The sequence below is a fragment of the Otolemur garnettii genome, unplaced genomic scaffold (assembly GCF_000181295.1).
Source record: "Otolemur garnettii isolate 467f Iridium unplaced genomic scaffold, OtoGar3 scaffold00030, whole genome shotgun sequence".
NCBI classification, from domain to species: Eukaryota; Metazoa; Chordata; class Mammalia; order Primates; family Galagidae; genus Otolemur; species Otolemur garnettii.
In genome coordinates, this window is record NW_003852425.1 from 8,260,986 (window position 1) to 8,284,498 (window position 23,513).

Here is a 23,513-nt window from a genome sequence, read left to right on the forward strand (position 1 = left end):
TTGAGAAAAATTACCATGACTCCAATTAGACTTTTTTAATGGGGAAATAATTCAAGATTATCCTTCATGGTAAAAAAAAAAAATCTAGTTTATCCTGTGTATCTGAACTTACCTCAAAATAAAAACCAATAACATAAAAAGATAATTGTCAGCTCTAAAATACAAAATGTAATTTACTGTTCTTTGCTGAAATTTCTTTTATTATTTTGCTTTGTGACTACACTGTCAATTAGGAGTAATGCTAGGAAATATTTTCTCAAATTGTCTCAATTTGTCTACCAATATTTAGCTCAGTAATCTTCGAGATAGATAATGTGTCCCATTTTAACAAGCAATATGTTATCTGTTCTTTCAGAAAAGTCAACATAATTATCCTGAGGATGTATTCATATGCAATCTTGGAATACTTTGAAAATGACCAATTTTTGTGAAACTGACTTTTTTCTCACTCAAACTACTAAATTAGCCACTGTGTAGGCATTATCAGGAGTTTATCTTGCACATAGAAGTCAAAATTTTAAAATCTCTCTGATTTTTAAGAGAATTTACAGGTTAAAAAAAAGATAGAGGAAATTGCCAAAATTCTTAGTTTACAGGTTAAAAAAAAAAAAAGTAGAAGAAATTGCCAAGGTACTTGAGTACTCACCGAAGGATAGCCATGTGCACTGATCTAAATGGGTAAGTTCTGGAACACACCTGGCCCTGGAATTGTACAGTCCGCAGGGCTGAGGACCGCGGTCTGCCCTGGTGTTGAAATGATCTACCTGCCCTTGAAACGAGGCTGAAAGGAATCCTCTGTCCTGGTCTTCCAGCTCACTGCCACTTTCAAGAGCCCTTTCCTTCTCTTCACCCTTCTGATGGACACTTACCACATTCATCACACATATCTGATAAGTCTCACAGGGAAAAGTATACCAGGACGTTGACCTCAAATGGAAATCTTAATACTTAATCAAGAAGGCATTCTTAAGTTTAAAAATAGTGAGCCCTTTAAACAGCCAAAATGGGAATTCTGAGAGGGAATAATTAAAGAAGGAAGGAAAGAGGAAAGAAGAAGATAAGTGGCTCTTTACTATCTGAGATCAGAGATCGTAAAGATAAAACAAAATAAAAAATAATGTCCTGAGCCCAGAAGATGTGCCCTTTCAGGGCCTCTGTGTCACTCTGGCCTGTGAGGGCCTCACCTATGGAAGAGAAGAAATCCCATCTCACATTCTCCCATTGAGAATAGTAAGTCGCAAGGGGAGATTTGTGCTCAGAAGGAGGAATGTCTACTGAGGTCCAACAGTCTCCAGAAACCAGAGATTTCATTTTATTTTCCAATTTAATAGTTTTGAGGAAGAACCAAAAAGATTTAAGATCTCTTTTTTTGTGATGAAGACTTTTATGTGATGATTGTTTTTTTTTTATTGTCTTTATTTTGGTCCTTGAAAATAATTTTCTTAAAATTAAGAAAATCCACTGAAATGTGATATATAATTTGATAAAATGTTCATTTCAACTCAGCTTAGAAATACACTTAGTGTAATTTCTGTAAGGGATAAGCATTCCTACAAAAGTCAAAGGAAAACTATGTTTTGGGAAAAAAACACAATAAATATTCATATTAGGTCCAATGTTCTAGCTTTTCAAGAGTCTGATTTGAAATCAGTGCTTTTTCTTTGTTTTTGTTTTGCTTGCTTTTTAAGGTAAATAAAATGTTTCATTGTGCTAAATTTCTTGACAAAGATATTTTCGAAACTACATTGTAAAATATGAGCACTTCCATTCCAAGTATGAGAAAAAGATACTAGTTTTTCATAAATATGTTTAGTTCATACGTAGTATATCTAGATATAAATCAATTGGAGATAAGAGAGTTTTGTTTTGGTTTTTTTGCATGAACAATATTTCCTTACTCTAGAAAGTGGATAAAGAATGATCTTATAATGGAATCATACTTTATTCAGACATTTTGGCACCAACCTGTAGAATAGATTTTTCTGAATATTTGAAAATTGATAATTGTGGAGATTATCCATTACAATGCTCCTGTCAGGTTATATAAATTCACAAGTAAATACAATTGTATCTGGAAAATGAAAAGTAATCAATCTTATTTCATCAGTCTAAATACTAGCCTTTCCTCCTTTTCATATGTAAGTTTCTGCCCCCCGCCCCCTACCTTGTCCATCAGAAGGTTGAAGGACATCGAACTGGACAGCAGGTTAGGGGGAGAATGAAACTCGGTTGTTGTCCCCATTAGTAGGTGAAACCCAGCAGGACTGTGCTAAGTACTTTCTCCACAATTGTAAAATGGCAGAATTTTATGAGGAAAGAACATTTTGGTTGTTATTAATACAGTGTAGATAAGTAAGAATAAAATGAAAAGGCGTTCTCCATACAAGCTTTAGGGTCCTATGGTTTCATGGTCCTTCAAAGTATGCTTCAATTTCTTACCATTGTAAGTGGAATTTTTCTTTTTTGCACATACTATACAACTATCCCCTACAACCACCTTCTTATAAACCGTTTGAACACATTAATTATAAAAAGTAAAATGTTGTGAGAGTCAAGAGAACATGTCTTATAGTGCTACTTAGTATTAGCCATGCCATCCTTCAAAGAAATTACTGCCTTGTGAGAACCCCAAAGGGTGTAGGATGGCCATTCAAAGCAAAAACGCTTTGCCACTATTCACTCTGAATGTGTACCACTGGTTGCTGAACATGTATGTCTTTAAGTGTTATGTTGTGTGTAATTGCAATTTCAAATTTAGCTCATGGGTAGGTATCCCTTACATGCCATAGAAGACACTATTAGTTTCATAAAGCAGTCACATGCATGAAGTTAGGATTTACCAACTGGTATGTATGTATTTTTTTTTTTTTTTGCACCTCAGAAAACAGAATCACTATAGTGCATATCATGCTTCCACACCTTCCTTGCTGAAGGACAAAGTCCATAAAATTCTGGGGCTTGGCTTCCACATCTGAAGGAAGGCGACTTAGTACTCTGGCAGGATCGCATCTTGCTGCGGCATCCCAAATCCCACAGCAGGCTGTTCTTGCCCTTCTTTGGGGGCTGTGGCTTCCTCCAAGGTCTTCCATTTCTCCTCCAGGAGGCCCTCCTTAATTTCGTCGCCAGCCACCTTCATCTCATCATCCTGTGCCATCTCGGGGGGCTTCTCAGCACTGACATCTGCATCTTTAACCTCCTTGGAGGTCTGCACCTTCATCAGCTCCGCCTCATCCTCTCCCTCTGGAAGAGCTGTGCCCACCTTTCTGTCGTCCTGAATTGGAGACGGTTCTCGGCTGGCCTTGTGGCTCTCGTGGCTGCTGCTGGCACTTCCCAGCCGGGAAGAGGCCACCACAGCCTTCACCGCTGCCTGATATGAGACAGGAACAGTGTCAGTGCTACCTCCACTTGGGGTCCCAAATTAGAGCTCAGCCCCAATTACACTCTTTGAGAGTCTGATTTGTAGCTTAGTGTTCAATCTTTCAAAGTATATTATTCTTAGATTGTTTGCTGAATGAAAACTTATTTGAGGACAAACAGCAAAACCTTTTAATCCCAAATTAGTGTATTTACTCATCTGGACTCATTGAAAGCCTAAGTAAATGTGTTTACCCCTGGATGACCAGTTTCAAAAACTTTAGACTGTGTTTCCCAAAATACTTGTTTTGTGGAACACCCGTTCCATGGGTATCAGCAGTTATTATGAGGATGAAAGAGTTCAATGGTCAAGTTAGCATGAGAAATTCTAAATTAAGTCAACATTGTTTAATCCTGAGTATTTCAAATTAATTTGACCATGGAGCCCTTCTGATTTGTTCAGTCTGTATCAGACTATGAAGGATTGTTGACCGAGAGTCAATTTTTAACCCCCAGATCCGTCTGAGATCTCTGTCTTATATAGCTAGTTCTAAACAGAAAAGTACCTGATCTCTATTCCATATGGATTATATAAAAGTAGGTATCTTGGGTGAATGATTTTCTATATCATGTAAACTATTTTATTTTTTGTCAAGTATAGTAATTGCCTATATTACCACATCTAATTTCAAAAATTATTTTCCAAATTTTACATATTCTAAAGGAAAACAACTTTCTACTGAATGAACACCAGGCTTTTGAACAACACTGTTGAAGCAGTTTGCTGTAAGTAGATGGGAAGTAGCAATAACACACTTGGTGAGTCCGTCTCAACATACGCTGCATTCCTCTGATGAAGAATGAGTTTCCGGCAGCGCCTGTGGCTCAAAGGAGTAAGGCGCTTGCCCCATATGCCAGAGGTGGTGGGTTCAAACCCAGCCCCAGCCAAAAAAAAAAAAAAAAAAAAAAAAGAATGAGTTTCCTATGAGGAGATAACAAAACTGGGAGTGGCTCTGTGGCAGTGTTGTTGGGATTTCAAAGCTGGATTTTCCTTGGTACCACAGGAGGTGGATAACAGCATTCAATGAAGAATGACAGAACTTTTATTGAGAGTTCAAGATAAAGTCTCTTTTTTTCTTAAAATACAGGACAAAACTATGCTCTCTCACCTTCAGCTTGCGCCGAGCATTGAATTCTTGCAGCTTCTTTTGAGCCGTGTCCATGTGTACAAAATTGGCTGCTTTCCCTGTGACCCACGGGTGTTGGAGAGCTTGAAAGGTCGTCAACCTTTTCTTAGGATCCAAAACAATTAATTTCCTGACCTGAAATTGTAAAGAACAGTAAACTCAGAGAGATTTTTATGGTGACCTGGGCTAGCCCTCAGCTTGGGAACTTCTAGGTCTTGTTTTATTTTCCGAGCAGTAACTATACATTCAGTAATAGTAAATACACATTGAAAACCGCTTAGGCCCTCAGGGATCACTGTGGGAAAGACCCGCCCCTGGGGGCAGCAGCTGAGGGGGTCCGACAGTCACCTGTACCACCTGTGCCCCCAAACTGGCAGGCTGCTTTCCTTGCTTGCCTGTGGACTAGAAGTTCTATGAAGGCAGAACCAGCGTCTGATAATTCTAGGCTGTACTTTGCAATCACCTAAAATTCAGAATTTAAAATACATCTCCATGGTAACAGAATCATCACACATCATTCTTCTTTCTGTGAGGATTCAATGCAAATAAAGGGATAGTATCCCAGCCCCTACGGAATACTATCTTATTCTTCTATCTGGAGGTTTCTAGATTTTTCTCTGTATTCTCTTGAGCGTACTTAAAGGAATAAGCTCAGGGCTTAAAAGCCATTTCAGAATCAAGGTAAAGAAGTCAGTGGCTTGAGGGCGTGATTTGCTTACAGGACTGAAACCCCCCAGAGCAGCCTGTTCTGGGAGGTTTCCTCCTACCTGTGAGGGTAGCAAATGATCAATGCCAGAAAAGGCAACACATGACATAATCCATGGCCCCGGGCTCAGCTGGAATGACCTGGTATAAGGTGGAGACTATTTGGAGCCAGCAGGTGTGCACCAGCCCTGGTTATGCCCCTTAAGTCCCCTGGCGACCCAGACACAGACATGTCTATGAATGGAGAGCCTCCAGACACTCACCGGAGAATGGAGGGCCTTTCTCACAAGACCTCATTTCTACCTCAATTCCTTTGTACATGGATTTTAAATACTTTCTAAAAACTTAAGAACCTTAATAAATAATCTTACGTTTGGAACAATTCGCAACAATTGATAAATGAGGGAGGGATGAAAGCTCAGGAAGACTTAGGGACTTGCCTAAGATCAGTTTGTAAGTGGCAGAGCCCATATCAAACTTGACTCTGTCAGAGCTCGCCGTCTGGCCACTGTACCATGATGCTGCCAAGACGGTCAGTCCCTCTGACTTTGGCCTGGTCATGCGTAAAATGAAGGGTTTGGGACGATTTTAGGTCTAAGGTCTTTTCTAACTAACAGCCTAAGAAGAAGGGACATAAGCTAACAAATTGGGCAGCAAGCCAAAATGAGAAATTAATGTGATCTGGTTTTCTTTCCACGTCTTTTCTGTAGCATTTGCAAAGAAAGGAGCACGGCTTTGGAGTAGAGAGCCTGGATCTGTGGAGGGCAGAGTTAGTTGGTGCTGGTTACTTAACGTGCATTGTGTTCTCTTAATTCTCACAACAACCTGGAGATAGGTTCCATTATCATCCTCAATGAGAAAAACAATACGTAGACAGGTCAGCTAACAAGCCCAAGGTCACTCTTCTAGGTCATGATAAAAGCAACACCTGAGTCCACGTGCGTCAGACCCTGACACACCTGATTCATTATTTCAGTCAATGAACTTTAATTGAGCCTATAGTATATGCCCATCTAGTAAGAGCTGAGTACACATTTTGTCCTCTCCCAGAGTTTATAATCTAAGTAAAGACCACCTAACATGGAACCATAAGTGATGATTATTAGGAAAGGGGGAGGCCAGGGGCGAAGGAAGAACATGGCTGAAGGAACCAAGTATGGAAGGGGTAGGATGGATGGGGAGGTGCCCTTGCCTCCCCGGATATGTCTAGGGGCTGCTAGAGTTATAGGATAAGAGTCATCAAGGCAAAGAGGGGGGCGTGTGTGGGGGGGGAGGGAGAGAGAGAGGAGAATGAGAGGGGGAAAAAGGGGGAGAGAACATTACGAAGCAGAGGAGACAGCAGTGACCAATATCCCGAGCTTCACAGCTGAGGATCTGGGAGTCTGATGTGCTGAGTGAAAAGTGCTCAGGAAGGAGGGCTATGAAGCTCGTGAAGGCGTGGGGTGAAGGCGTGGGGGGGGGGCAGGCTCCCACCAGGCAGTGCCATGTAGATCTTGTAAGGGCATGGGAGTGTACCCGAACAGCCTTAAACCAGGGGAGTGACATGATGTGATCTATTCATAAGACCGTCCTTCAGGAGCCTCTGTGAAGGCGTGTTTGAGAAGGGGATGGGAAGAGAGAGACAGGGAGACCAGATAAGAGCCATGTGGTAGCAGCGGTCCAGGTGGGAGAGGATGGTGGCTTGGCCTGGGACAGAGGTGTGGAGGTGGAGAGAGGAGGATGGATTCCAGGGCTGTTAGGAGCGTAGGGTCTGCCGTGAGGAAGGAGCTGGGATGAGAGATGATATAGCTACCTGGCAGCACAGTGCCCTTCTCTTCCCAGTCACTGGAAAGCCACGGGCCTCTGAGACCAGTTCCATGAAAGAACACAGTGAGTGAGCCGGGAAGGCTAGAAGGGGAAGAGCAATGGAAAGGGAGTCCAGAAACCTGCACAGTCCTAGTAAGTCTTTCTGCCCAGACACTGTATGACCTGTGGCAGTCATGTCACCTCTGTAGTCTTTACACACTCCGAGGAGGACTAGATGACTCCTGAAATCCCTTAGAGATCTGATCTGTTGTTAAGAAGTCAGTTTTGGATGATGTATATGGAGATATTCTCTGGAGGACTGAAGGTAAATGTTTCAATCTCATGTCAGCATCTTCTTTATTTTAGAAGAGGCAGACCACCCCCCCCCGCCCCAATCAGTATGTGTTTCCTGAAAGCAAATGAACTCCAATATTAGCAATTGCAACACAGTGTCAAACAAACAAATAAAATGCACTATTAATACAGTGGAACATTTTTTATAATGCCAATGGGATGTAACGGGACTTGTGTTCCTATCAGGATATTTTATTATATTTGAATGAAATTTCAGTACACAACATTTCTTTATTTAAAGTATATCAAAATCTAGAACATGGAAAGCCATGTTAAAGTAGAATTCTTCTATTTAAATTACGTTTGATTCACCTAACAGCATTCTTCAGAAGCAAGGCTCTATATTGACCAGTAGTAAAACCTCCTTAATACCCCAGTAATTGTAATTTGTGTTAATTCTGTTAATGATGAGTCCAAACATATCTGCTTTACTATCTACAAGGAACATTCATTAATGTGCATTTTATTAAACGTACTTTAAAATTAAAAAAAAGAACATAAGGGGCAAATTTTTAAAAATAGCATTGCCCATTAATTAGTTTAAAAGAATTGATTTCATTCTGTTTTGGCCACACTTACCAAGTCCTTGGCATTGAGAGACACTTCATCCCACCAGGGGGAGATAAAGTAATATTCACAATTCAGAATTCTCCTGAACATGAACTGATCGCCTCTTTCATCATAGAATGGTTCAAATCCACAAAGTCTAGAGGGACAAAATATAGGGAATAAAGTATCTTTACAAATTTAAGCCTATTTCATCAAATCTCTGCAGAAATTCAGCACTGTCCTTTTTCACAGCTTCCTGTTATGGAAGCAATTCTACTCAGCAGAGGTGTGTGATTGCCTTATTACAATTCACTGTCAATAACATAAACACTCAATTCTGTCTTCAGGAAGTAGGACTGACTTAAAAACAACTTAGGAGCTCTACAAGAAAAGCTATAATAAAAAATTTATGATGCATAAAAACAAGAATTCTAATAGCTAACGTCGTGATAGACATTCTGCTAAGGACTTTCCACAGATTTTCTCCCCCCACAGGAATTGGGAAGACACAGACAGAGAGATTGATTTGAGTTCCAACTTAGTACAAAATGGAAGAGTTCGGATTTTGAGAGTACAGGGATTAAAAATGGGAAGAAAAGATTTTTCACTCATTTTTATTCTGCCCTATTTGATGAATTCCTCCGTGGAAATAAATCAAGTATTCCGATGTTTCCATCCTCTTCCAGGAAGTTTGGATCAGAGTAAACAGAGGAAGGAGCCAAAGCTGTTATCAGGGGCGGCCTTAAAAATGTACAATGCGCTGTGTGGGTGCGGCCCCGGGGGGGGGGGCAGCCTCCATGACCTCATTTTTGTGTCTCCCACCTTCACTTTTGTTTTTTGTCCAAGATAATTATAATTTGTTTAATTCTCTCTTAATGGGGCTCACTGTTTCTTGCTCCTCACACACATCCTCTCTGGTGGGGAATTCGGGCCTGTGCAAAGCACAAAGGAAATGGTGCCCACCTAGGCCCCTGGCCAGCTGTACGGCTGACTCCCACCAGAGCCCCTCCGCCCTGTCTGGCCTCACCTGCGCCAGGCCCCACAGGCTGCCTGTCCCTGCTCCTGACCCCTGGGTCTGGAGCACCACCTGTCCCTGGGCATCTCTAGAAGGGGCGGGAAGGAGGGGGCCTCTGTAACCTCCCTCACTTTGTACATCTGAAAGACGTGTCACTCTGTTCACTTCCATTTTCCACTACAGGGTCAGCTTAAAATTAATGGGAAAAGTGGGAGACAAGGAACAGGGGACCGTCTCGGGCATCCTAAAGAGAGCGAGCTGTTCGTCTGGGCCCACCAACCTCCACTGCTTAGAAATGAGCAGGGCTTCTGAACTCACCAGGGACCAAAAGGGACCAGAGCCCAGCCAGGGCTTGTGTCACAGGGGTCGTGTCTGAAAAGAACGGGCACGGTGTGGCAGGAATGAATAAGATAAGAGACATCTTCCCTAATTCTTTCCCGGAGCCAGCCAGGTTGGTGCAGAGCATGAAAAATTCAAACACATCCTAATAGGGTGAGTTTTGAGGATAAGTGGATTCTGATGTGCTTTTCCTCACGGAATGTCCCATGGGGAGAGACTTTGTCTTTTCCAAATATTCTGGAGCCAGCTGGGAAAAGACAAGTCTGGGAAGTGCTGAGGGCTGAGCCAGCACTTTCTCCTTCTCCCGACTGTGCTGTCTGCTTGGAGAAGCCACTCCAGACCTGCCTTTGGAAGAGACACATGGAGAGGTGGGAGCACACGTCCATGCCTCGACATGGAGAGTCTGGCTCTGCCTGGCCCTCTCCTCCCCTCCACATTACTAGAAAATTATGGCCTGCGGCTGGTTCTCCATGGGGGAATTAGCCAACTTTCCAGACTTAATTTAGGAAGCTCCTTATGTTTTCCCTTCTGAAAATCTAGAGACACAAATGACAATTCAGAAGTTTTAGCACTTGAATGCCTTTTCTTTCATTTAAATCATGTTAGTGACTTTGTGCTTTAGTGACCAAGCTTAAAAAGTTTATGCTATGTCAGCCTGAAATGCCCAAAAGGAAGGAATTTGAGAACAGTAAATACATGTATGCACACCCACACACGGTGCAAGAACTCTGCAGAAACGGTAATATTTTGATTCCATCAATGACAGGTTAGGAGCATGTTGGGATTACACCGGCCTGAGGAGTGGGTGTTATGCAGCCCAAATCCCAGAGCCTCTGGGCAGAACTGGAATGATGAAAGGAAGGAGAGAATTTGGGTCTCTGAGATCACCTGATTCTGGTCAGACCAGAAGGGCCACTCTTGCAGGTGTGTCTGTGGGCAGAGGGGCTGGGATTACTGGAGAAACACTAGAATGACCTTCACTTTTAGCCTATTGCCATCTTTAGAAATAGCAAAGTCATACCAAGAAGCCTGAAGGTGACAAGCTTTTAAGATTTTAAGAAGGAAAGAATGGAGGATTAAAGTGCAGCAGTAGCCATAAGAACAGCGGCAAGGGTGAGCAGAGGTTAGTAAGAACCAAACTTAAAATTCAAGGCGTTTTTTCAAAAATAACCCCCCGAGTTTATGTATATATAGGCAAGCATATGTAAAACAGGGGCCTCAACGTTTGGGACATAGAAGAAGGCACCTGACTGAAATTCATAACGTAGCTTCATTGCAACATTTACTGTGCCAGGCTTCATCCACAAATGGATGCTTACTTCTAATTCTTTTTTTTTAATTAAATCATAAACACATAGATCATGTATACATTAATGCATTTATGGGGTACAATATGCTGACTTCATATAGAATTAGGAATGCTCACATCACACTGGTTAATATATACCTCATCTCATTTACTTAGTTATTGTGTTAAGACATTTATACTCTATACTAATAGATCCGACATGTACCCTTGCATTATGCACCATAGGTGTGATCCTACCATTTACCCTCCTTCAATCTGACCTCCCCCAGTTCTCCCTTCTCATCCCCCCCCCCAGTTCTAATTCTTTAATCCGTTATTTCTGTGTTCTGCCCCCTTCCGGCTCCAAGCCACTATGTTGGAATGAGTGACTCTGCTGTCTAGAGGTCAAAGTGTCAGGTGACTGGGAAGCCACCAAGTACACCGCAAAGCTAAGCTGGTACAAAAAAGGAGACACATAGATCCAGCGGCACGACCCAGTAGAGAAAATGCATCAAGGAGGTGTGCTCTGTGGACTCCAGAAATTATCAGGGAACTGCAAGCTAAGTAAAAAGTCTGTAGGCTTAGGAACCGATAGAAGTTAGTTGAGAACTAAGAGCGTTAGCTGTAACTAGCATCAATATTTTCATATTGGGGGATGCTCTTACTTTCAGCTAATACTTATTAATTAATTGCCTTACGTGTATAAAAACAAAAGAAATATAAACAAATTTGTATGGTAAAGGTAAGGACTATGATAGACTTTTCAATTTATCTTCAGGGTTATAATAAAGTGTTTCTCAAATGATTATTTGTCTTTCCTTTCATTTCCCCGTGTCAGTGACCATAGTATGGAGTGTGACTCCAGCTACTCTGGGTGAATGGAATTTAATTTTTGACTTCCATCTCGCCACATTCTTTTCTACCATGAGTGTCTCAACCCCTCCCGGTATACTTCAACACAAAATTGTAATTGGGTACATTTACACTTTAGGGGCAAACCTAAACTTTTATGTGTATAGGTCACTTTTTCACTCAATGTTGCTAAGCATGAAATGTCACTAACATAATCCGGGTGACATTCTCTGCCTAGTATAACAGTGATCTCAAACACAAGTAGAAGGAGGTCCACAAGGTGGCCAGGGAGTCATTGTAATGAATTAAGCACTTAGTGTGGCAAACATAAATTACCGAAGAGTCTGCACTTTCCTGAGGAAAAAACATGGTTTTCTACCTCTTCAAATTGTTCTCAAGCTTGAATATAGTCTAGAGACACAGAGAATTGAACGCCGAAAATATCTTTTGACGTTAAAATCAACGGAGGCTATTCTGTGGGCTGCTTTTTAAACCTTTTTGTCTTGGCCAGGCATCCTCAAACTACGGCCCACAGGCCACATGCGGCCGCCCAGGACGTTTATCTGGCCCCCAGGTGTTTTTGCAGCCCCTGCCTGTCCTGCTTAGCAGCTGACTTATCCTGGGGCCCGCAGCCCTGCCCTCCCACAGTCTGAGGGACAGTGAACTGGCCCCCTGTTTAAAAAATTTGAGGACCCCTGGTCTTGGCTATCAACCAATACATATATGCAGGTGAACTTAGAGTTTGCTAAAATGCTTAAGGGGTCTTATGCCAATTACCCCACTCCTGGCCCTTAAGACTTGGACATTGCACTTTCTAAGATCATTGTTAAGTTAAAAACAAATTTAAAAAACTCGCAAACAACTCTTTTTGCTATGGACTGAATCATGTCTTCTCCAAGTCATATGTTGCAGCCCTGACCCTTAAAGTGATAGTATTTGGAGACGAGCCTTTGGGGAGTAATCAGGGTTAGATGAGGTCATGAGGGTGGGGCCCTGTCATCATGAGATTCATCTTCTCCTAAGAAGAGACATCAGAGAACTTGGTCTGTCTCTGTCCCTGCCACGTGGGACGCAGTGAGATAATGGCCACCTGCAAGCCAGGAAGAGGGTCCTCACCAGAACCCAGCAATGCCGACAACCTGAGCTTGAACTCCAAGGCTCCAGAACTGCAAGAAAATAAATTCCGGTTGTTTAAGCCACCCAGTCTATAAATTTCATTACGGCAGTCCAAGCAGACTGATACGGTATACTTTCTTTTTAGCCCTCCAAAATTTTATAGATTTAAATATTACAGATCCCAACAACTAACTGCAGTGTTCTCTAAATGGTAACCAAGTCTGCTTATTTTGAATTAAACTCTTGGTCTCATGGATATCTTGTTTTTCAGTTGTCCTACAGCAATCTTCCTTTTCAGACACTCTTCCAGTTGTCTGGTGATTTTCCTCATTATGTGCAATTCAATATCTATTTGGATTTCATGAATTTCCTTATTTCATGTTAGACAGGAACTCAGGAACAGAGCTGAGAATGCCAGAGAGTGAAATATTTATCTCATTTTTTTTCCCCAGAGAAATTTATGTATGGTATTAAACTCAAAGTCCTTGAAAACCTAATAGAGATTGGAAACAAAATTGGTAGAAAAATGCCTTTAAAGCATTCCTGATAAGAAATATATCAGTTTGGGGTTGTGTAAAAAATTAAATAGCCTTTTACCTTTTAGAAGGACTAAAGTCTAATTAGTTTAGATATGATGCAAATCAGTAAAACAAGAGTGAGTTTAATAGGTGCACTTGGGTTTCACATTTATTACTTTTGTCAAATAATGAATTATTCCCCAAATCTCTCATATACAGAATAGCAGATGAGCCACAGAAAAACACTGGACAGAAGTTCTTGCCCCAAGAAAGTGATAAAATAAAAATGAATGCCCATTTTCAGAAAATCCTATAACTACTTTGTGATTTAGAAAATCACAAAAAGTCAAAGTAATCTTGGTTTTTATGAGTACTACAGGTACCTGGAAAATGTTACAGAAAGGCAAACACTTTGCACAGAGATTGGTTTTCTTCACTTACAAGATGTAGGTGATTATTCCTACAGACCACATGTCCACCTCAGGTCCATACGCACAGCCTCTGAGAATTTCGGGTGCTGCAGTAAAAGTGAAAACTATGTTAAATTAGAGCTTAAACCCAACATTCACATTTCCATTACACGCAGGGGAAAAGAAATTAATTCATCAACAAAACTTCAGAGCAGTTTCATTCAATCTTCTCTCCCCAAAGCACAGTATAGGGCTAAAAATGCTTATGTCTACTTTAGTAGGAGAGATTATGGTCTCTGTGAGTTTGTGATGCATAAGAGAAAAGCTATTAACTTTAATAATATTCTACCTGGGTACAGTATGATACTGCTCAAAGAGATAGAGCTTTATCTCTGCTACAAAAGACCCCTTACTTCAAAGGGAGCTTTGTACACAGAAAATAAGGAAAGGAATGCTAAGCATGGGGGAAAAAGTCTAGGGAAAAAAACGCACAGTTGAGCTGCCTGCAGGTCTAGCGCTACTGGAGCAGGGGAGTCTGTGAGCATGTGTGGCTGACCTGGCTGCGTGCAGGGTGGGTCGGGGTGGGGTGGGGGAGGATTAGCAACTTTCTAGCACTGGAAGGTAGGGAAAGGGGCTATGACGAGCCTGGACATATACAGGTCTCTAAAGAATTGCTGGCCCCAGTCAGCTTGGGGTCACAGACTGAGAAACTGAGCTTTCTCTCTGCACAGAGAGCAGCTCGTAATATCTCCGACTGCCACTGTTGTGGCCCTGGAGTAGAGAATGGCAAGATCTTTTATATTTTTATTACCTTGGATCTGTGAAAAGGGGGAGTAGTTGTTTGCCTTGAGGAGTTGGGGTGTTGTTTGCCTAACTAACATGAGAAAAAGAGAAGATGGGGTCAGGCCTAGGCCCAGAGTGGCCTTCTTTTGTTCTGACCACAGTGCTCCTTGATAATTGCCTAGGGTTCTTTAAGGGAGGTTTGGGGACAAGGGCATCACACTCCTCTGGGCTAGGGGCCGCCCACAAAGGCTGGAATTGTGGCACTCAGTGCTGGCTGGCTGAGGGAGCTCTAGAAGGAGGCCAACCTGAAGGGCTCTGGATTCACTTTATGGGGAGCAGTACCGAGGATGGCTGCTGACCTCTCCCCGTACTACCCCCTGCCCTATTCTGGTTAGGATTTTCTCTTTCCTGTAGAAACTGTGTGACATAAAATATAGGAGATGAAGAGCCTACATGGTAAAATGAGGGTGTGTGCTTTGTCCTTCAAAACAGCAATTCAGCAAGATGCGCCCTTTAAGAAATTGAATCTGCAGCCAAGTTTTTCTTATCTACAGATAAATTATTGCCAGAAAATTTTTCTTTAAAAGATTTAATTAACAAAATTAAGAAATCCATGCTGAATGTCAACATCATTCACTCTGTTGGTAGCTTTCGTTCCCCAGGGCAGTCTGCACACACAGAAGGCGCCTCTGAACCCCAGCAGTGAACTCCCACTTGCAAGCACTCTGCTGATTGCCCTGAGTGAGGAACTCAGATTAAGTTGCTGCCTGCAGGAGGCAGCACCTCTTGTCTTTGTCTCTGGGAGCTGTTGTAGTCAGGGAGCCAAGTGCCTGCACTCTGAGCATGTGTCCCCATGAGGACTTCACACCCGGTCTGAAATGCTGTCACGCCCCACACTGACATTTAAACATAAATACAGAAATATGTTGGGGCATATACACTTTCTGGGTCTTGGTTTTAACCTCTGAAATGTGAGTGAATGGAACTACTTGATTTCCAAGTTTACCTTGAGTTTTAACTTGCTACCTGCTGTAATATTAGTAAAGGGTTAGTTACTGACCAGTCAAGCACGAAGCGAGGGACAAGCGTGAAGTCCTGACCTGTGAACCACGCTGCTCCTCCCGTTTCTTCTGCTAGGACTGCCTGTGCTGCTGCCCACAGGGGACGCAGCCTGTTGGCTCTAGGGAAACGAACTCTTCCATCCTGTGCTCACCTGAGACACCTCCTGGCCAGGGTCAGGTGTTTTCTGTGGCTGTTTCTTACAGCTCCCAGGCCAAAGGCCCCAAAGAAAGTGAATACTGTAGAAAGAAGTGCTTTTTGGATCTACTGTAGGGCATCTGGGTTTCATACCTGAAATGACAGTATCTGATCTCGCTCATAGCACGGGTGCAGCCTTACTTTCTGAAGGCACTTTATTTCCTTGTGAGGTATGATGCTATAATGTAAGTAAACTTGTAATGTGAAAGGCTAAACTTCCCAGAGAGGGGATAACTGAGGCAAAAGGAATATAGGTTTTTGCCCTAATAAATTTCTCTTAAAAATTGTTTCTCAGAATAACGTACACATATATGTTATACATATGTTACATATAAGTATTATACATATATATTTATTTATTTTGAAGTAGGGTCTTGTTCCTTTGTATCCCAGGCTGGGGCACTGTGGCTAAATCACTGCCTTGAAATCCTGGACTCAAGAGATCCTCCCTCCTCAGACTCCCAAGTAGCTATGAGTATGGGCATGCACCACCACACCTGGATAATTAAAAAAATAACAATAATTAGAAGAGAGAAGGTCTCACTGTGTTGCCCAGGCTGGTTTCAAACTCCTAGCCTCAAGAGCCCTTCCAACCGTGGCTTTCCTAAGTTCTAGGATAAAAGGCCTGAGCCACCATGTCTGACCCAAAAAGAATGTATATTTTTAAAAGGTAATATAAAACTGGGGTCAAAGTCAAGATATCTAGGTACAATTAGATACCCTCTTAAATAACCTTTAAATATTTTCTGTTACTAGTTAATATGACCTTGAGTTTGTTCAAAACCAGCAGACTCACTTGTGTAATTTGGCTGAACCCTTTCCAAGAGCTAAAAGCTTTTCTAGAATGAAGTTCAGGTTTGGCACGCCAGCCTTTTAAGTCTCCTAGGTATCAAATGTCCTTGGCAGGTGATCCTACTAATTTGTGATCTTCTTAGACTGAGACATGGTTGACTGCTTTCAATTTAACTCAAGAAAAGGTACCAATTAGTCCACTTCTAATGCTATAAGCACTTCCAGCTGTCCTTACCTTCAGTACAAAAACAAACAAAATGCAAGTAGAAAAAAATCGTTTTTAAAAACCACATTTTAGAAGCCATAGAATCATCTTTTTGGAAGTACAGATGAGTTCTATAATTCTCTCCTACTTATTGAGTTAAAACTATAGAGTGGCACTCTTAATCAGAAGACATTTTCAAGCTATTGTTAACTCTTTTGAGAACAATTAATCTGAAGGAGACTAAGGTGGACGAAATCAATAAGTTCTCCACTCAATACATAACTCAACAAATATTTGTTAAGCACGTGCTGAATGAGATATACAGTGTAAGAGCTGTTGGGGATAATGGGGTGTTCAAGAGAATAAATCCCTGCCCCCCAGAGCTTACATTTGGTGGTGGGGCAGATACAAAATCAAAATCATCAAATGAAGAAAAGCAAAGTGGTGACCGGTCATGCCTGGAGCGGGATTATCTTCAGTAGGGGCTGGCCTGATCATGGTCAGGGAGAGTGACCAGAGTGAGCAGAGTTTGAAGTGAGATGTGAAGGATTTAGAGACGTTAACTAGGAAAAGAGGGAGAAGGAAGTGGCTGAGGAAAGGGAGAAGAGAGCTGCAGGTGGAAAAAGCACCTATGTGAAGATGCTGTGCCAGGAGGAAGCAAGGGGCACAGGAGGGACTGGAGGGGGCCAGCGTGCCAGGGAAAGATGGCAGACAGAAGCAGCCTGTGTGTGCACGGCTGTCACAGAGAGGATTGAGGATGGCAGGTGGATGTGTGCCCATGCAGTAATTGAACACTGGGAAGAACTATAGAAAATAGGGCATCTCCAAGACTTGGTCAAAGTCCAAATGAAGGAGGAAATTCTGCAAGCTGTAAGATGAAAGCAGTAACTAACTTACAAAGGAGACCCCATCAGGCTAACCACAGGTTTCTCAGTGGAGACCTTGCCACACAGAAGGGAGGGGGCTCCAGTCTTCTTAAATAGAACAACTGCCAGACTAGAATTTTGAAGCCTGGAAAACTAAGTTTCATAATTGATAGAGAAATAAAATCTTTTTCAGACTGAGGGAATTAGTCACGCCCAGACCTGCCCTAGAAGAAATACTCAAAATTGCATTATACATGGATTAGCACAATAGATATCACCTGTGAAATCCCTCAAAGCTAAAGCTCATAAAAAACAATAGCACACCCAGTGGGGCCAGCTACTCCGGAAGCTGAGGCAGGAGAATATCCTAAGCCCAAAAGCTGGAGTTTGCTGTGAGCTGTGACACTATGGCACTCTATTAACAGTGACAAAGTGAGACTCTGACTTAAAAACAAAACAAAACAAAACAAAACAATAGCACAAGAGGGAAAATGAAGCAATCAGATATTACTCAACATTATTCAGGAGATGAGCATGCCAATCACCCTGACTTAATCATTCTAAAAACTCTCCATATAAAAAAACACACATTTGTACCCCCTTAATATTCTGGGGGAAACAAGAAGCCAGCATGGCTGGAGTAGGGCTTGGTGTGCAGCAAGCCCCGGGTACGATCAGCACCTGTGAGGCAGACAGAGGCAAGACTAAGGAGCCAGTCAGGGGGGTTGTCTTTTTTTTGTTTTGAAATTCTGCAGTCTGCTTTTTTTTTAGCCATTCAAAACATCTGGGAGCAAAACCTACGGGCACATTAAAGCCTGACTTCACCCCGACTTTCCAGAGCTGCTCTCCCTACCAGAGCTGAGGGGACACACTGGGATTTTTCACAGCGGGGGCTTGTCTTGAATTCAGAGTTTTCTGGGAGTCAAAAATAATCTGAGGCATCTTTAGCCCGGAACCTTCTAGAGTTTCTCCAAACGTTGCCTGTGGGAAGTGAACAGTGTGGAAGGAAGGGGACGGAGGGAGAGGGGAGGCGGAATGCATCTAAGGCAGGCAGAAGAGCAGTGTTTGGAAAGTCTCTGCGTCTTTCCTACTGCTCACCTGGCCTAGGAACCCCGTGGGGAAGGATGCACTTAGGGCCGCTGCCTGTGGGCGGCAGCAGTGTCTGCAGCTGGGCAGACTCCAAGCTGGCTGCTTTTCTTAGCGTCTACACCAAGTTTTGTCCTTTGTCTGGCTGTCACCTACATTTACCAAGAAAGGAACACAACCTGTTTCAAATGTGGTGCAATTTTTGCGCTGACAATGGATAAGAAAGGTAAGTAGGCTAAGTGCTAGGACAAAGGTGAGATCAGACGGAAGGCACTTGAGACGTCCAGAGGGGGCTGCCTCTGGCTAGACGCAGCCTGGGCAGTTTACTACAGGAACCCGGGAGTACAATCTATCAGTTCTGTGACAGCCACGCTGTGAAAGGTTGAGAAGGACCGAGAAAGGACTGGAGAACTCTGTCACTCTGGTTATCTGTGACTTGAAAGTGGGGCGTAGGAAGAAAAAGTGAGAAACATATTTTGAAACACACGTGATCTGCCTTAGCTTCTGCCTCATCCTTCCCTTTCTCTGGGGCTCCCTGTTCTGCACACTGCAAATACCCCCTCAACCCAACTCCCACTGCATAGTTTTCATCTCAGCTGTTCAGAGTCTTCCTTGCTGTAAGAATTGGATTCTCTCTGTATAAATCTTATAAATGGGTAAAGAAAGATAGCCTGTTGATTTTCCTCATCTTTTTACTTTTTAAAATAGTACCCTGAAGAGAAAATCAAATATTTGATTTGCCTTCATATGGGGAAAAAATAAACACTACTTATTTTTTTATTACTCTGTGAAAACTCGCTTTTCTATGATTCCATTGAGCCTTCCTATCTTGGGGTGTTTGCTGTTTTCCCCAAATCTCAATCACACTGAGTCTCCTGGTCACTTCAAAGTTGTGATGGACGCTGGCAACACAGAATTAACTATTGAAAAGCTACTTTCAATTTGGGGGGCATGAGTTGGAATAAAATAAATGAACCCAACTCGTCCTAATGTTAACATGACATAAGACTCTCTGGTGCAAACATAAAATAGTGACATGGGATTTAGACCCTCTCATGTAGGAAGCACGGCACCTACTGGGTTTTTCTCTATAGGAACTATAAACCTTCTCACTGATGATTATCAATAATAATCCTCTTAGAACTTTTTATTTTTATTTTATGCATATCCTTTTTGTAGTAACATTCTAAACTGGAACATTTTGTGGGTGTTCAGGGCCCAAACAAGATGTATTAAGCAAGTCTTCTACCCACTTGCCATCAATCACCTCTTCCTTCTGACCCCTCTTCCTCCCATCATTCCACCCTCACGTATATAATAATAGAGTTGAGTCTTCACAGATCTGTGAATTCTCCGGTACAGCTGGTTCTGTTCTTGAAGTAGTGCCCTATATAGAAGTGAGCATCGAAAATGACTTAGGATGTGGAGACCCAGAAGTTCAGGATTACTGTAACATTGAGGGACTGTCTCTAAACTCAAAGAGAATGTGAGAAGTCAGAAGAGGATCTGGCAGACAATCTCTGAGACTCAAGTTCATCAGCTATCTCAGGCCAAATGTATTCAGTTAACTCTGATTTATGTAAGTGGTTGCCATAATCTTCAACTAAGTTTACATATATTGGATATATAGACAGCTTTTGTGGTGATATTAAAACTGTAGTATTGAGTGATACAGAAATTGACGAGTCTCCTCCTCCCCTCCCCTCGCTGCTGGCCCAGGGTCCTGAGAGATGAGTCAGGGAGCCTTCGAGAGCACATCCCAGGCTGGTGGCACAGCCCTTCACTGCTTTGTTAGAATGTTGCTTTGTGTAATGAGCCAGCAATCTGTGCCTTGCAGCCTCCATTCACAATTCCTAGTTCTTTTCTCTGCGGCTTCCTCTGCTAGAAGCTGCACAAATAACAAATGTGGTTCCTCCTGTTCTCTTTGGCAGTGTTGCTGAGAGGCAGGAGACAGTCTCAGTGGTCTCCTCTTCTGCATTCAGGATGCCTGAGAGTCTCATGACTTTAAATACCTTCTAAATGCCGAAAATGCCCACATTTATATCAACAGCCAAGTCTTTGCCCCTGAACTTCAGACATACATTCCCTTCTGCCCACACGTTGCTTCCGCTTGTATATTTAATAGGCATGTCAAAACTAACAAGCCCCAAACCTGCTGCTCCTGAAGTCTTCCCCATCTTAGTAGACGTTAGCTGCATTCTTCCTTGTTAGCTCTCCGCGCTCCTTGCTGGACACCACATGCCAACCAGCCACTCTCCTGCTTGACCTCAAGGACACTCAGGCACGTTCCTGCCCCAGGGCTGCTGTGCTCTGTGCCCTCCTCCTGGAAGTTCTTTCCCCGCACAGCCGCATGGCTGGCCCTCTCCCTTGTCTCTCTGGTCTTTGTTCTCACAGGAGCCTTCCCTCATCACCCTATTGAAGTTGCAACCCACGCTCCTTCCCCAAGTGTATATTACTCTACAGCAGTGATTTTCAGCCATGTGCCATGGCACCCTGTTGTGCCATGAGAAGATCTTAGATGTGCCATAATGATTTTGAAAATCATTAATTAAATTATTTCCAAAAGAAGTTCAATTCACAGTAAGCCTACTCTTTTTTTTTTTTAATCAACATAATTTAAGTGTTCTGTGGAAGTTTAACTACAGGTTCAAGTGTGCAGTGAGATAAACAAGGGTGAAAAGCACTGCTCTGCAGAAATGATCACCTTTTTCTGTGTAATTCACATATTTAGTGTGTTGTCTTCTCTCCCTAAAATGTAGTACGGTGTCCTTAAGGAAGACATGTATTGTTTGGTTTTTACTGCAGTATCTCTAGCACGTACGACAGTGCCTGGTGCACAGTAAAAGCTCAATAAATACTTATTAAATTAAAAGAGGTGTGAGTCTCTATACAACTCATGTTCCACAGAAAACATTTTGTTCAGGGCTGTACCAGACCAATACAAAGATCTCAAGAAACTCATTTTTCTCCAATTTCCAACTTCCAAGACAGCTTAAGTTGGCATGCAACCTGCAGAGTCCCTGTCTTCTCCAGGGTTGAGAGCAAGAGTCGCTGTTGATGACCTCCCCTCCCACCCTGTATCTGTCCCCACTTTTCCTTTGCTTGGCATGCTTGACTAGCTCAGAGGCTGCAAGCACATGTGACAGCTGGGGGTACAGCCTGTGTCAGGGAGAAGAAGAGCTACAGTTAAGAAGGGGAGATGGATATGGGCGCCCTTCCCACCTGCACAGCATCCTGTAGTTCTCTCCCTCTCCCCTTCCCGCTGCCTTTCCTACTGCCCACAACTCGCACAAGAAACCTGCTGTGTAGGCCCCAGCTGTCAACTATAAAGCCACAGTTGACATTTACTATGCATTTAATCTATCTCAATTTTTTTTTTTTTCAGTTTTTGGTTGGCCAGGGGCCCAGTTTGAAACCGTCACCTCAGTATATGGGGCCAGCGCCCTACTCCTTTGAGCCACAGGTGCCACCCATTAAACAATTAAAAATTTAATTGTAAAATGGTAGTCACCATTTTGGTTATTTAATTCATTCTTGAATAGATTATCTCTTACTTGATTGACTACCAGTATAATTTGATACTCTTATGGTTTCACTTTGGACATTTATTCTTCCAGAAATGAACACAAACACTATGTTTTTTGTTAAACTGAAAGCTTCTATTTTACATTATTAGAATTCCTTCTTTTATTCCATTTAAATTTTGTGACATTTTGTCATATTAGTATGTGTTCATATTATGGCAAATGTAGCTTAACGGTTGACTTAACTCTCAGTTTTGTTGAGAGTTACATAGCGATCTCTCCTGTTCAACTGTAAGCTGTTGAAAATTTGTCTTAAAATTTTCCCTACCTCCTTAAATACCAAAGGTCCCAGATCTCTCTCTAGAACAGATAGTCACAGATGCATCTGTGGCTTGTGTTTTTCCTGGGTGCTTCCTCAGTCTTTGGCTTAATAAACCCTCCTGATTGAGCTCTTTGCTGCAGTCATTTATCTTGGGTTGCCAGTGGAATATGTCGACTCCTCCTCTATATGTGGCAACTCCCAGAAATTTGTAGAAAGTGGCCCCTGCAGACCCTAAGTTCAGAGATTTTTGCAGACAGTGGGAGCTCATTCTTCAGTTGCTAATAATTGGCCTTCCTTTTCATTTAAACAGAAGCACAACATATATTCACCATTACCAAAGCCTGCAAATTACAGAACGCTGTTATGCTCAGGGGCTCCGCCCGGGGGATATTTTTATGTATTACTATTTCATCTGAGTTATGCCAATAGGACTGTCTCAGAAAATAATGAGACCTTGGCAAATATCAAAAGAAAATCTTAACGGCTTCTAGACTCTGAAAACAGATTTTGAATAAACAGACAAGTACAAATATGAGGCACAAACACACATTAAGCTCATGAATAAATTAGATAATTGGGACTGACCGTGATATTCTTTCACCTAGCCTGTTATCACACTGGCTTCTTTTTCCCTCTAACAGCTTGTACTTCCTTCGTATTGGCATGGCTGGGTTTGAAACATCCACAGATTTAAAGCCTTAAAAACCTAGACCAGTTAGGACAGTTTGGCAGTGAATATTGTATGGTCGCATACATACGGTAGCACGTTCATTAGGAGCCATCTTTCAGTGGATCTTTTCTTTTTCTTTCCCTTCCTTTTCTTTTCAGACCTGTCAGATGGATAGTTGGGCTCTCTTGCTCTCCTTAGGGACAAAGGGCAGCCCTGCAGTTGGTGCTGCCCTGTCTTGATCCTGTCCTGAGTGATGGTCAATACCTGGGGAGCAGAGACTGTCCCACCAGTCTTTCAATCAGAACTTAGCTGGCTAACTGCAAAGGAATACAGAGGGCTCCCTAGCCTCTGCCCAGAGAGCACAGGTGTGGGAGGTGACCCAGAACAACCTTAAGGCTAATTATCATGTCATTAACTTAAATCTACATTATTATTCACCCCTAAATGGGCTTTCCAAGAGGCCCACGGATGTCTGCCTGTGCAGTGGCCTCAGGTCATACAGCTCCCAACTGTCCATCAATGACATCAGAATCATG

General features: G+C 42.4%; 1 protein-coding gene across 1 annotated transcript in view; it reads right to left on the reverse strand.

The window, feature by feature from the left end:
- Positions 1-2,915: 2,915 nt before the first annotated feature.
- Positions 2,916-23,513, reverse strand: part of CAMK4 (calcium/calmodulin dependent protein kinase IV) — a 204,612-nt gene continuing 184,014 nt past the window's right edge. Inside the window, exons 8-11 of the mRNA XM_012804613.2 lie at positions 13,504-13,579; positions 7,965-8,091; positions 4,524-4,676; positions 2,916-3,367 (exon numbers count right to left, since the gene is read on the reverse strand). Of these exons, the coding sequence (XP_012660067.1) occupies positions 2,987-3,367; positions 4,524-4,676; positions 7,965-8,091; positions 13,504-13,579 (737 nt within the window). The 3' untranslated portion in view covers positions 2,916-2,986. The remainder of the gene's footprint in view (positions 3,368-4,523; positions 4,677-7,964; positions 8,092-13,503; positions 13,580-23,513) is intronic.